This window comes from Mesoplodon mirus (genome assembly GCF_964341445.2).
Source record: "Mesoplodon mirus genome assembly, chromosome: 15".
In the NCBI taxonomy this organism is placed as follows: Eukaryota; Metazoa; Chordata; class Mammalia; order Artiodactyla; family Ziphiidae; genus Mesoplodon; species Mesoplodon mirus.
The window spans coordinates 62,172,608-62,186,813 of record NC_138991.1 but is presented as its reverse complement, the minus strand read 5'-3'; the positions used below and the strand labels follow the sequence as shown (position 1 = coordinate 62,186,813).

Sequence of the window (14,206 nt, the reverse complement as noted above, 5' to 3'; positions counted from 1 at the left end):
ACGCTGGTGGAGGTTTCACAAATCCACGGAGACACTGGTTAGCCCGCCGGCTGTGTCCTCTGGGCCTTCATTTCTCTTCTCTAAAGCGAGCAGGAGAGGGAAACCGTCCAAATGCCTGGGGAGCTCAACCCGCCAAGCAGGGCTGGGTGGTTATTTCCCTGGTTTCCCTTCCCAGCCTTTGCTGCGGGCGGCGTCACCTTTTCTCAGCAGTGTCCAAGTCTTATATGACCTGGGGTCCACAGAACTGCCACGTTCCTTCAAGGGTTTCTTTCCAGCCTGTTTTGCGATCACCCACATCTTGAGGCCTCTGCACCTGGGGGCCCAGGAGGCAGGAAAAGAGGGGGAGAAGGGGCCGGTCTTCCTGCCCTAAAACTCAAAGAAGGAACACGTGGGTGGCTGCACTCACGTTCTGGAGAGGAATGGCGTGTGTGCAGGGGTGTCTAACGTTGCTCCTGGCTGGCGGGGGTGGGAGTGGGGTCCTCAGCCCCCCCACTTGACTGGGTCCCCCACCACTTTATGCTTCCTGTTGGAACTTTCATGTCCTCAGGCAGCTGCCACCCCAACCCCAGTCCCTGAAACAAAGCACTTTTCTTTTGGAAGCCATCTGTGAGAACAATGGCCTTTATTTAAAAAATAAACTTTCTTGTAACACAAAAAAGGATCACTGTGACTGTACCTCCCGTCCCCCCAGATGGGGTTGAGAGGTGGGCAGGGTCACAGTCCTGCAAAGTCCCCTTTGTGCTGCTCTAGCCACTGGTCCAGCGTCCTGGCCTTGGGGTTGAGCCTCAGGCTCAGTTCGATGTTGCGGTCGGGTTTCAGGGCATAGAAACGGAACATGTTGGCCAGGTCCTGGGCGCCGGGGAAGCCAAGCTTCTCGTAGTCCTCGGGGCTTATCTGGAAGCAGAGGGGAGTCTCTTAGGGTCGATCGGCATCTGCAGCACCCTGACCACGCTGTTGACACCTCAGTTCCTACCCTGGTGCCCACTAAGTTCACCTGAAAACCAGTCTATTATAAAGATGAAACGTCAAAAACCACTGTTCTAGGGCAATTTAAATCCTGTTCTTCCAAGATCACGATATGAAAACTTCTCAGTCCTTTCCAAATCAGAACTAAGCTTACGTCACTTCTTGCTCAAAAAACCAAAGTTGTTCCCCTTTCCTGCCCAAACTGAATCTTAATTCCTCAGCTTCCAAATCCTCCATGACTGCCTCAGGCTTTCTTTGTTTAGAGAGTAATACGCAACCATTTAGTGCATGTTTTCTAGTGCAGTCATTGTGCCAAGGGAGCATTTACAGCAATTGTTCCATTCAGTCCTCAACAGCAGCCTGAGGAGGGGGATACTCTCAGGGGCTGGGCCTCCAGTCACACACGGGTGGGTGTTAAGGGCTGGGAGCAAGATCTGAGTCCAAGGTCTGACTGGCCTGAAATGCGTCCTGCCATAGCCTCTCCCCCATCGTTGCTCTGCTTGGGTCTGGGGGCGCTCTACAGGTGGTTTTTGTCATTTAATGACTTGGAGTAGCCCAGATTTTCATAATGAGAAACAAGAAACAAGGCACCTGGGGGTCTGGACAGGAAGACAGAGTAGGCAAGGGGAGGAGGGGACTGTGCCAGGCCAAGAAGGGGGGGACCAGGATGGGGCCTACTCCGGCCTCCTTCCCCTCCCCGAGAGGAGCCCAAGACACCCTGCGTTTTCCCTCCTTGCTTTGGCCCCTACTGTCCCCTCTTCCTGGAACCCTTCCTTGCCACTTGATCAACTTGACAAAACCAGAAGTTTCACTCCGCGGCCACACCTGGCTCCTAAGAACAGCACGACATAAACTTTCACAGTGAGAATGAATTTGGCTTTACGTTGCTCAGAGCGCTAGGGCAGCCCTAGATGCCCCTTCCCTTCTACCCGCAAAGCCCCTCTGACCGCGGCTGCCAAGTCCCAGCCTGGGCCCTCCACCTTGGCATCTCGCACAGTCTTCCTGGTATGCCTGGAAAGCAAGGCAGCGTACTCCTCCACCGTGTGCCTGCAGGTGCTGAGCCCGATGTTCCGGCCGATGTAGTCTTCGGGCATCTTCAGCAGGCTGAGCACCATGGGGCCCAGGTCGGACACAGACATGCCGTCCATGGGCACGTCACCCATGGGCAAGCCTGGGAGGGAGAGAGGGACGTGCTGGCATGCGTCTCTGAGGGGTCGGTCCCCACCGGCCAGTCAACCGGATGTGTGCACAGGCCAGCACCTGGCACGAGGCAGACACCCCTGGTGTCAGCAGGAGAAATGAGTCAGGAAATGGGACACGATCGAGCTCTGCCACCCGGCAGGCCATTCAAACCCTGGGAGCCCGGCTGTGCCCTTCCCAAGGCGGGGAGAACCCTGGGCCTGCCGCCCCTCTCAGGCCTGAGACGGGAACAAGAGGAAGGAGAGGAAGGGGCTTTGATAGGTACCTCTGAGAACGGGAGCTCCCAGGGTTCAGGCCCCCGTACACTTTGTCAGACCCAAATCCCTGATAGGGACACCTGTGGTGGGGGGTGCTCCAAACACCAGCTCCACCGGCAGGAATGCTCGGTCAGCTGAAGCCAGGGCTGACCCCAGAGCAGCATGACGGGTGCTGATAACCATGTTAAATTAACGAGAGACTCCACCCGCCGAGGTGTGGTCTTGGGGATGGAGAGGCAGAGCTGTGTCCTGATGAGGCACCTGGAGTGCTCGGACCCTGCCCTATAAAATGTCTGTGGCTGCCCATTCAGATGGCCCAGGGAGCCTGCGGGGGTGGAGCCTGTCCCAACTTACAGACAGAACACAGGTGAATCTCTGATTATGGCTTTGCAAATCTCTGATTATGGCTTTGCAAACCGGTGTGCCAACACAAGGATGAGACTGCTCACCAGCAGGCAGGACCCAAGCGAGGGTGAGCAGTGTTCACGCAGAGGTGAGGGGCTGGGAGAGCTCAGACCCCTCCTGCTCCGCCTGCTGAGCCACCTGCGTTAACCCACTGCCCCGCCGGCAGGACACAGGTCGTACATGGTTCCCTCCAAGCTGTTTACAGATTTGCAAACATGTTGAGAAGAAAGTGCTTTCCTATTTTGGGAAATCTACAATTGGACCTTGCCTTCCAAATCCTCTCCTTATTTATGAAGCAGTAACGATAAGCACACTCTCCCCGTAAAGCTCTCCAACAGACAAAGCACTGCATCCCCAGACTCGGCAGATTTTCCCATGGCCCCGGGGAAGTCCGAGTCATGCCCATCTCACGGAACAGGACGCAGAGGCCCAGCATGGTCACGCGTTGCTCGCAATGACAGCCTAATGTGAGCGAGCCAGAGCTTGGACCCAGAGCCCTCTGAGGACAAGCCCAGTGGGCCACCATGGCTCCACACAGTGAGAGGAGACGCCCGAGGAAGTGGGGAGGGCACTCACTCAGCAAGTAGCTCTTTCCATCTGGGGCTTTCTGGGGCAGGAAGCAGGAGAGGAGGTTCTCGAAATAGCAGGGCAGCCGCACGCTGGTCATGGGGACACCAATGTCCCGGAAATATTCCTCCACCTCCCCTTTGCCGTCAAAGTGTCCCGCTGCCAATCTCCCTGCTGTCAGCTTCTTGATGTTCTCCAGGCCACTGTAGACCACGTAGTGCAGGCCCAGGCGCTTGGCCAGATCGGCCAGCAGCTTTCCCTGGTGGGCAGGGAAGGAGAAACCACAAAGCTCAGAGGATGTGTGTCCCCATCATGGCACTGGCTCTCCCACCCCAGAGGCCACTGTGCCTGGTTCCAAGAGCCCTCTGATAAGGCTCCCTCTTCTGTGTGCGGCTCACATGGCGCGACATGCTCTACCACGGGATTATAAGCTTCCCACCACCCACATAGCCTTAGCGCCCCTTCTCTAGATCATCTGGGTCGTTCCACCTTCCAGTGTGCTGGACCACAGCCCACCATGTGCCACCTGGGAGGGTGCGCACAGAGGCTTCCCGCCTCTGCCTGCTCTCAGAGAGCATCTTGTCCCTGTGCTGGGCCGTCTTCTTGGGAGAGCCCCAACCATCCCCTAGGGAAGTGCTATGGCTCAGCAGTTAAGCACACAACACACACCACCTGGGTTCCGGACCAGCTCTGCAGCACACTGGCTGTGCCATCCAGGACAAGGGGTCTAACTGTTTTGGCCTTGTCGGTTAAATGGGGACAGAAACACAACCTCCTGCACAAGGCTGTGTAGGGCGCTGGATGGTGGCCTCCCAAAAGATATGTCCACGTCCCAAACCCCAGAACCTGTGAATGTCACATCATTTGGAAAAAGGTTTCTGCAGATATTTTTGTTAAGGAACTTGAGACGAGATCATCCTGGATTATCCTCGTGGGCCCTCAACCCAAAGACGAGTGTCCTTATGAGAGATGGAAGAGGAGACACAGAGGAGAGGCCTTGTGTAAACAGAAGCAGAGTCCAGAGTGATGTGGCCTCACGGAGAGCTGGTACCACTGGGCGCCGGAAGAGGCAAGAATTGGAACCTCCCTTGGAGCCTCCAGACAGGGCAGGGCCAACACCTTGCTGTTGGACTCCTGGCCTCCAGAACGGGGAGAGAATAAATTCCTGTTGTTTTAAGCCACCTGGCTTGGGGTCATTTGTTATGGCTCAGGAGGTCTGGTTGACGAGATCTGCGTGAACCAGAAAGGCTGTCTCTGTCCACTCTCTGAGATGGGCTTCCATGTAAGACTGCAACTGAAGAAAGGCTGAGGACTAAAAACAAGTTTGGAGACCAGTGGTCCGGTCCAGTCTCCCTTTATTGTACACAGGAGGAACGACAGACCAGCGCAGGGAAGTCACGTCCACAGCCGCAACGGAGGGGAGATGTGGACGAGGCAGGACTGAAAGCCGACAGGCACGGGTCTCAGCCCAGTGCCTTTGCTGTGGCACCAGTCATACTTCCCACAAATACCTGAGTGCCTGCTATGTGACAGGCCCACCGCAAGTGTCCCCACCTTCCAAGAGACTTTAAAAAGATGCATGTTCGTCTCACATCCCTCCCCCCACCACCTGGGCTCAATAACCACCCAACCAGAGAGAAGCTGGGTGGAAAACAGAATAAAGAGAAACAGAAAACATCTGAAAGGGGACATGGAGGACTTTTCAGAATGATGGAGATGTATTCTATTTTGATTAGAATGGTAGTTACATGGGTATATTTATTTATTTTCAAATTTCATTAAATTGTACAATTTAAAAGTTTACTTTTTATTTATTTATTTTTGGCTGCACTGGGTCTTTGCTGCTGTGTGTGGGCTTTCTCTAGTTGCGGCGAGCGGGGGCTACTCTTCGTTGCGGTGCGCAGTCTTCTTATTGCGGTGGCTCCTCTTGTTGCGGAGCACGGGCTCTAGGCGCACGGGCTTCAGTAATTGTGGCACGTGGGCTCAGTAGTTATGCTCGTGGGCTCTAGAGCACAGGCTCAGTAGTTGTGGTAGTGCACGGGCTTAGTTGCTCTGTGGCATGTGGGATCTTCCTGGACCAGGGATCAAACCCACGTTCCCTGCATTGGCAGGCAGATTCTTAACCACTGCAACACCAGGGAAGTCCCTACATTTGATTTTAAGAAAATTATGGGTCAATAGAGTTTTTTAGAAAGTATAAAGAGTCACTGGATGACACAAAGTAGATTGTGGTTGCCTGGGGCTGAGGAAGCGGGGAATAGGGAGTGACCACTACTAGGTATGGTGTTTCTTTTGGGGTGATGAAATGTTCTGGAATTAGGTAGTGATAACGGCTGCACAACTTTGTGAATATGTTAAAAACCACTGAATTGTACACTTTAAAGGGGGGAACAGGGACTTCCCTGGTGATCCAGTGGTTGAGAATGAGCCTTCCAATGCAGGGGACGTGGGTTCGATGCCTGGTTGGGGAACTAAGATCCCACATGTCGCGGGGCAACTAAGCCTGTGCCTCAACTACTGAGCCGGTGAACCAGAACAAGAGAGAAGCCCACGTGCTGCAACAAAAGATGCCACATGCCGCAACTAAGACCTGACTTAGCCAAAAATAAATAAATACTTTAAAAATAGTAATAAAATAAAAGCTTTAAAAAGAAAAGGGTGAACAGTATGGTACATGAATGATGTCTAAAAGAAGTCATTGGATGAGGAAGCGGCCACCTTCTGCCCTCATCAAAGTCTAGGAGGGCTGCATAGAAGAGGAGGGGAAAGGCCTGCACTGTCAGTGGTCAGGCAGGGGTCAGCCCCTCTCTGGCAAGTCGGAGCTGCCCCGCAAGGGCAAGTAGAGACCTGGGAGTGCCTTTGAAGATGGCCTGCTCCTGCCCTGGCTTCCCCCACGCCCTCCCACCTGCCCTTACCTGCTTGACCTCCTGCTCTTGGCTGCAGTTCTCCCAGTAGTTGGTCACGATGAAGGTGGCGTGAGCCCCGATCAGGGCCAGCTCCATGCTGGCCTCATCATCCTGGTCTCCCTGCACTACTTCTGCACCTTGCAGCCTCAGCTCCTTCGCTGCCCTCTGCCTAGGGTCCCGGGTCACCACTCGGACCCTGAATGTCCCATCTTCCAGGAGTGTCCGGGCCACTGAGCCCCCCTGGGCACCTGCAGAGAGTCAGAAAGACCCGCAGGGTGGGACCAGCCTGGGAGCCTGCCAAGGGTGAGGCCCTGCAGCGAATCCTCCACCACAGCAACACACCTGGTACTCTTCACCTGTGGTTCCCACTGTTTTGCCTCACACAATCTTTTAACTAACAGCTTCATTGAGAGAGAATTCACATACCGTAACATTCATCCTTTTATTTTTATTTTATTTTTTTAAATACAATTTTAAAACAAATTATTTATTTATTTTTGGCTGTGTTGGGTCTTCGTTGCTACACGCAGGCTTTCTCTAGTTGCGGCGAGTGGGGGCTACTCTTTGTTGCGGTGCAAGGGCTTCTCATTGCGGTGGCTTCTCTTGTTGCAGAGCACGGGCTCTAGGCGCGTGGGCTTCAGTAGTTGTGGCACACGGGCTCAGTAGTTGTGGCTCACAGGCTCTAGGGTGCAGGCTCAGTAGTTGTGGCGCACGGGCTTAGTTGCTCCACAGCATGTGGGATTTTCCTGGACCAGAGCTCGAACGCGTGTCCCCTGCATTGGCAGGCGGATTCTTAACCACTGTGCCACCAGGGAAGCCCACATTCACCCTTTTAAAGTGTACAGTGCAGCAGCTTTTAGTACATTCAGAGTGTGCAACCATCATTCCAGTCAATTTTAGAACATTTTCATTGCCCCAAAAAAGAAAGTCCGTACCCATCAGCAGTCACTCCCCACTTTCCCCTCCCCTTCAGCCCCTGGCAACCACTAATCTACTCTCTGTCTCTACGGATTTGCCTATTTTGGACACTTCACATAAATGGAGTCACACAATATGTGGTGTTTTGTGTCTGGCTTCTCTCACTTAATGTTTTCAAGGTTCATCCATGTTTTAGCAGTCATCACACACCTTTTACAAAAATTTTAAAATGTATTATGAAATGTTTTTTTAATATTTATTTATTTATTTTGGCTGCACCAGGCCTTACTTGCGGCATGCAGGTTCTTTAGTTGCGGCATGCATGTGGGATCTAGTTCCCTGACCAGGGATCAAACCCGGGCCCCCTGCATTGGGAGCATGGAGTCTTAGCCACTGGACCACCAGGGAAGTCCCTATTATGAAATATTTAGCACATACAAAAAAGGGATACTAACACCCATGAGCCCACCGCTTAGCTTGAGAAATAAAGTATCACCTATACCTTAAAAAAAAAAAAAGACTGGGCTTCCCTGGTGGCGCAGTGGTTGAGAGTCCGCCTGCCGATGCAGGGGACACAGGTTCGTGCCCCAGTCCGGGAAGATCCCACATGCCGCGGAGCGGCTGGGCCCATGAGCCATGGCCACTGAGCCTGCGTGTCCGGAGCCATGGCCACTGAGCCTGCGTGTCCGGAGCCTGTGCTCCGCAGCGGGAGAGACCACAACAGTGAAAGGCCCGCGTACCGCAAAAAAAAAAAAAAAAAAAAAAAAGACTGAGGGGAATTTCCTGGCAGTCCAGTGGCTAGGGCTCTGCATTCTCACTGTTGAGGGCCTGGGTTTGATCCCTGGTCAGGGAACTAAGATCCAACAAGCTCTGCGGCACGGCCAAAAAAGAAAAAAAAGAGAAAATTATTAAAATCATCAAAAGGAAGAAAATAAAAATCATCCATAAATATATGTATAAGAACATTGGCTGCAAATAAATAAATAAATTCACTTCTTACCAAAAAAAAAGAACATTGGCTGCAGTATTATTATCCATAGTGGAAGTTTATAGACAACCTAGATGTCCTTTGGTAAGAACCTGGCTAAATAAGTGATAAATCTATACGAAAGTGATTAAAAAGAATGTGGCAGGGCTTCCCTGGTGGCGCAGTGGCTAAGAATCTGCCTGCCAGTGCAGGGAACACGGGTTCGAGCCCTGGTCCGGGAAGATCCCACATGCCGCGGAGCAACTAAACCTGTGCACCACAACTACTGAGCCTGAGCTCTAGAGCCCGCGATCCACAACTACTGAAGCCTGTGTGCCTAGAGTCCATGCTCCACAACAAGAGAAGCCACCGCAATGAGAAGCCTGCGCACTGCAACGAAGAGTAGCCCCCGCTCGCTGCAACTAGAGAAGGCTCGCACTCAGCAACAAAGACCCAATGCAGCCAAAAATAAATAAAAATAAGTTTACAAAAAAAAAAAAAAGAATGTAGCAGATCTGTATGCATGACTTATGTGACCACAACATGGCCTGGAGTGGAAAAGGCAAACTGAAGAACTACAACTACCCTCATACAGTACTGGTGGGAATGTAAAGTGGTGCAGTCGCTTTGAAAAAGTCTGGTAGTTCCTCAAAATGCTAAACACGGTCACCATATGATCCAGCAATTCCACTCCTAGGTATAGTCCCAAGAAAATTAAAAACATATGTCCGCACAACTTGTATGTGAAGGTTCACAGCAGCATTATTCACAATAACCAAAAGGTGGAAACAAGTCAAATGTCCATAATGGATGATGGATAAACACAATGTGGTGTATCCATATAATGGAATATTACTCAGCCATAAAAAGGAATGAAGTACAGATTCATGCTACAATGTGGATGAACCTGGAAAACGATGCTCAGTGAAAGAAGCCAGACACAAAAGGCCATGTACTGTATGATTTCATTTATATGAAATGTCCAGAATGGGCAAATCTTTAGACAATAGACTGCCAGTTTCCAGGGGCTGGGGAAATGGGGAGTGACGGCTAGTGGGTATGGGTTTTTTGGGGGGGGTGATGAAATGTTCTAAAACTGATTGTGGTGAGGGTCACAGAGCTCTGTGAATATACTAGAAACCAGTGAATTTAACACTTTAAACACGTGAAGTGTATGGTATGTGATTTATACCTCAATAAAGCTGTTATATATTTTTAAAATATATACAGTAAAGAAAAAAACAGGTGGGGTAAAAATAAAACACTCCCATTTAATAAACAGTATCTTTTTTTTTTTTTTGCGGTACGTGGGCCTCTCACTGTCGTGGCCCCCGTTGGGGGCGCGCAGGCTCAGCGGCCATGGCTCACGGGCCCAGCCGCTCCGCGGCATGTGGGATCTTCCCGGACCGGGGCACGAACGCGTGTCCCCTGCATCAGCAGGCGGACTCAACCACTGCGCCACCAGGGAAGCCCTACTCAAGAAATTTGACAACAGTGATGGATGGGGTTTCGCGACAGAGGTAGGAGGGAGATTTAATTTTGATATTATGTGCAATCACCTGTTATTCAAAGCTAAGTAATTTTTAAAAAAAATTCAAAGGGAATCAGCGCCCAGGTCCTGCCCCACGGCCCCACCCTGAGTCAGGGGTCCCAGCCATCTCATCGCTCCCTCCAGGACGCCGGGGACGTCTTCTGGAGCTGAGGGGCGGGCGCCCAGGCTCTGCGGGGTCGGACCGGCCTGACCCCTGCCCTGGGCTGGCCTTGGTGAGGGGTCCTGCGCCTCGGGGCCTCCGTTTGGGGTTTCGCTTACCTGTGGCTCCAAACACGACCACCAGTTTCTTGTCTGCCATGAGGCCGGGAGCCGGAAATGCAGTCCGGAGAGGTCTGAGGGCCATGAGAGGTGCAGAGTCGGTGAAGGGGCCGGGCGTGCCTGCCCGGAACGACCCCGCGCGCGCCGGGTAGGACCAAGGGTGCGGTCCGGCCGGGAGAGGTCGGGACCCCGCGACCCCCGCCCCCTCGGGCCTGACCCCCCCCACCGGGTCCTACCCGCACCCGCCGCCCGGGTCCCCCAGGTCGGCTGTACAGCCTAGCCGCGGCCTAGGTGGGAAACGGTCCGGGAAATAGGGACCCCCGGTTTTGCAGCCGAGTCCACCGCCGAGGGGAGGGATGGAAGCCTGCGAGAGGCGCCGCCCCCCGCCCCCAGCTCCAGCTGCAACCTGGCAAAGTCACCCCTTCCCGACCACCCTGCGTGAAGGGACCCCAGGCTGGGCTGCTTCCGAATCCCAGCCGTCTGGGCCCTGACTCTGCGCGGAGCTGACCCGCCACCCCCCTCCGCGGACACAGATGGTTCGTCCCGGCTCCCGCTAGACTCAGCGGCAGATCAGGACCCGCCAGCCCCAGGCCTGCGTAAACCGAATTTGTGTAAATCGGATCTGACCGCAATGTACACGCCGAGGGCTGCTTAGCCGGATGCTGGGGGTGATGACTGTGCGAAGCAAAAATAAATACATAAACACATAATAAATAAATAAAAATTTATCTTGCATGAGCATCTGAACTTTAATATACGGGTGTCACCCAAAGACAAATAAATCTATATCTGTGAGTCTTAATACCCAAGGCTCTGTTTGAGTTCCTGTATGCCTGACTCACGTTTGAGGTTGCTACTACTTGCCCGTTTTGAATTCTATTTAACAGGAAAGAGATCTCTCTCTCTCTCTCTCTCTCTCTCTCTTTTTTTTTTTTTTTTCCTTTTTTTGGCCGCAGGCAACGTCATGTGGGATCCTAGTTCCCCGACCAGGCATTGAACCGTGCCTCTGCAATGGAAGCGGGGACCGCCAGGGAAATCCCCAGAAAAGAGATTTCTTTGTGTTCAACTAAAACTCAAAAATGGCCCTCTCACTCCTCTTCGGAAATTTATTGCTGACTGAATAAAAGCATTCATTTTTTTCCTTTCATTCATTCCAAAATGTGTACTGACTCCTCAGGGAATGTCAGCTTCCTGACAGTAGACACTCGTCTGTGTTCACTGCTGAGTTCCCAGCACTTAAAATAGTACCTGGCACAAAGTAGTCGCTCAATAAATATTTGCTGACCGACTGGCTGTCTAAACATCTACTAGAACTGGAGTCACAGGGAAATCAAAGTAAAACTGGTGCTGTTCCCGAATCTAATAGTGGAAATAACCCACCAGGTAATGTGTATTTTATATATGTAAAATATTGGTCTTTATGTGTTGTAAGATGCGTTTATTTATTTTAATAAATACTCATTTATGTTTGTGTTTACAAGTGAAGGTGGTGTCTAAATAGAGTGTTTAAATCTTGCATTGTCGCCACACCCTGTTATGTATGTCTCTGAGCTCAGACTGCAAAGTTTGCCAGGAATACTTCCTCCCACCACCTTAGATAGGGCTGACTCCTACTCATTCCTTCATGCGCCACATAACCACCACTTCCTCCAAGAAGCCATCCCTGACCCCTAGGCTAGGGTAACTACTATTTCACTCCCATCTCTATTCCACTGGCAACATTGTCTCTACCATATTAGACCCAGAGCTTCTTAAGAGCTGGCCCCATGTCTTTTTTGTCTCTGTCTCTCTCCCTCCTGGCACACTGTCCAGCACTTAGTAGGAACTCAATAAATACTCACTAAATGGAACCCAAGTGCATATTATTCTGATAAAAGATGAGTTTTTTCTTTAACTGCATGGGTTAAACCACAAAACTCGATGTTCCGAGGTCTCCACTTTAAGGAAATAAATCCAAACAAGGAGATCCCTAGTGGGACCAACTGCATAATTTGCAAGGCCCAGTGCAAAAAGAAAATGTGGGGCTCCTTGTTTTAAAATTACCAAGAACAGTGATAGCAGAACATTAAACCAAACCCAAGGTCCTTCTGAGCCTGGGACCCAGTATGACTGCTCCAGTCATAAGCCCATGAAGTTGATCGGCCCTGGTCCCTAGGTTTGAGAGTAGCAGCCCAGGGCCAGGCTGGGGCCTGAGCAACTCCAGTGCCCTTGGCCTTGCTGAACCTGAAGCTTGGAAATCAGTGCAGGCAATGAGTGGCAGGGAACAGCATCTCTGCCCTGGGCTTCTGGTCAGTGGTGCTGGTGCCAGGGAGCTGTCCCGAAGTTGGTGGGCAGACAGACAGCCTGGGCAAAGGTCTTGTTTCTTGAAGCCCCAGCTACCCACCTCAGGCGGTTCCCTGAGGCCTGAGGGAAGAGATCTGGCTATTGACTGGCATATGATCAGCCGTGACTCAGCACCTCCTGTGGGACTTTATATCTGATAAAGGACTTCCCAGCAAAGCATTTGCCAGCAGCTCACTCAGCCAAGTGACATGTACTAATGATGATAACAGTGGGAACCCTTCTCTGGGTTTCTCCTACATGTCAGGCACAGACTTAGCCCCACATTATCTCATTTTAACTCTTGAGCAACCCCTCCTTCAATCAGTGCCACTCGGTTTAATTCAATTTTACGTGTGCGTGTTTGGGGCAGGGGGCAGTTTTAAGATTCATTCTCTTTTTTTCTTTTTTTTTGGCCACGCAGCATGGGCATGCAGGATCTTAGTTCCCTGACCAGAGATGGAACACATGCCCCCTGCAGTGGAAGCACGGAGTCTTAACCACTGGACCGCCAGGGAAGTCCCAAGATTCATTCTCTTATTTTTTTTTAAGTTAATCCTGTTGAGTTTTTTGGGTTTTTTAAAAATATTTATTTATTTATTTGGCTGCACCAGGTCTTAGTTGTGGCATGTGGGAACTTCGTTGCAGCATGCGGGATCTAGTTCCCTGCCCATGGATCAAACCTGGGCCCCCTGCATTGGGAGTGCAGAGTCTTAACCACTGGACCACCAGGGATGTCCCAAGATTCACTCTTTTAAATTTGATTTTGATAGCATAATGCATTTATTCATTCTCATAAAAAGTTTAAATGGTACAGATATATAGCACAAGTGAGCCTTGACATCCCTCTGTCATTCTAGTGTGTAAACTTTCCCTCTTTTGGATGCATTTACATGCCTAAACATGAACAGGTAGAAAGATAACATTTTGTAGTTAAAAAAATAAAACAGAAAACAATTTTTAATATAAAAAATAAAAGAGATTGTTGACTAAAAAAATTAAATAGCCAGGGCTTTCCTGGTGGTGCAGTGGTTGAGAGTCCGCCTGCTGATGCAGGGGACACAGGTTCGTGCCCTGGTCTGGGAAGATCCCACATGCTGCAGAGCGGCTAGGCCCGTGAGCCATGGCCGTTGAGCCTGCGCATCCGGAGCCTGTGCTCCGCAACAGGAGAGGCCACAGCAGTGAGAGGCCTGCGTACTGCAAAAAAAAAAAAAAAAAAAAAAAAATTAAATAGCCAATCTAAGAAAGAAATGGAAAAATTCATTCGCATCAACCTGAGCTCTGAGAACTGTTCCAAAGAGGTAAGGTAGGAGGCCAGAATATATGTGATTTTGATGAAGGGTTACATGCAGTCAAGCACACATCGTGGGAGAAGGCTGCTGCTATTCATGAGGAACAGATATCTTAGTTAATGGTTTTAGCGCTTTTCTAAGTATGGGAAGATACAGGAAACTGGGTTCATAAAAATTTCCCCTGAAAATATCTCAGGGCGATTTCTGTCAGTTTTCCTAGAGCACAAAGTGCCTCATCCTGATCTTTGCCCTTTCAGGGTGGGTTGTAGGTCAGTGACTGTAGTGGCTAATGACTCAATTCTTGTAGAACTGGCTGGTGGGCAACATTCTTTATTTTACAATCTCCTCCCTTTCAGTCTTAATTTCAACCAAGTTTTGGGAGGCATTTTGTGACCAGTTTGTCCCATGGAACTAGGAATGCTCATTCTCAGGTCAGGATTTCATTGAGAGGCCACTTAATGTACTATTACTGGACTAGGCCCTGTTTAGAGTAGTCAAAAGCCTCTGGACCACTTGTCTTACAGTCTGTCATGGTCAAGGAAATGGTTCCCTCTTGTTGCTTCTTCCCATATGTAGAGTTACACTATTACAATCATTCA

General features: G+C 50.8%; 1 protein-coding gene across 4 annotated transcripts; it reads right to left on the bottom strand.

Annotated features, from left to right (window-relative positions):
- Nucleotides 1-565: 565 nt before the first annotated feature.
- NMRAL1 (NmrA like redox sensor 1) lies at nucleotides 566-10,582 on the bottom strand. 4 transcript variants are annotated; one of them, XM_082643813.1, is made up of 6 exons: nucleotides 10,505-10,582; nucleotides 9,997-10,070; nucleotides 6,311-6,549; nucleotides 3,405-3,654; nucleotides 1,947-2,137; nucleotides 566-894 (listed from the first exon to the last, which is right to left on the bottom strand). In XM_082643813.1, exons 2-6 carry the CDS (start codon nucleotides 10,034-10,036, stop codon nucleotides 715-717), a joined length of 900 nt encoding a protein of 299 aa, XP_082499939.1. In that variant the 5' UTR covers nucleotides 10,037-10,070; nucleotides 10,505-10,582; the 3' UTR covers nucleotides 566-714. The 4 variants fall into 4 exon arrangements, with proteins under 4 accessions (XP_082499939.1, XP_082499938.1, XP_082499937.1 ...); XM_082643812.1 differs by lacking the exon at nucleotides 10,505-10,582 and adding an exon at nucleotides 10,233-10,498; XM_082643811.1 differs by lacking the exon at nucleotides 10,505-10,582 and adding an exon at nucleotides 10,270-10,498.
- Between the last annotated feature and the right edge of the window lie 3,624 nt (nucleotides 10,583-14,206).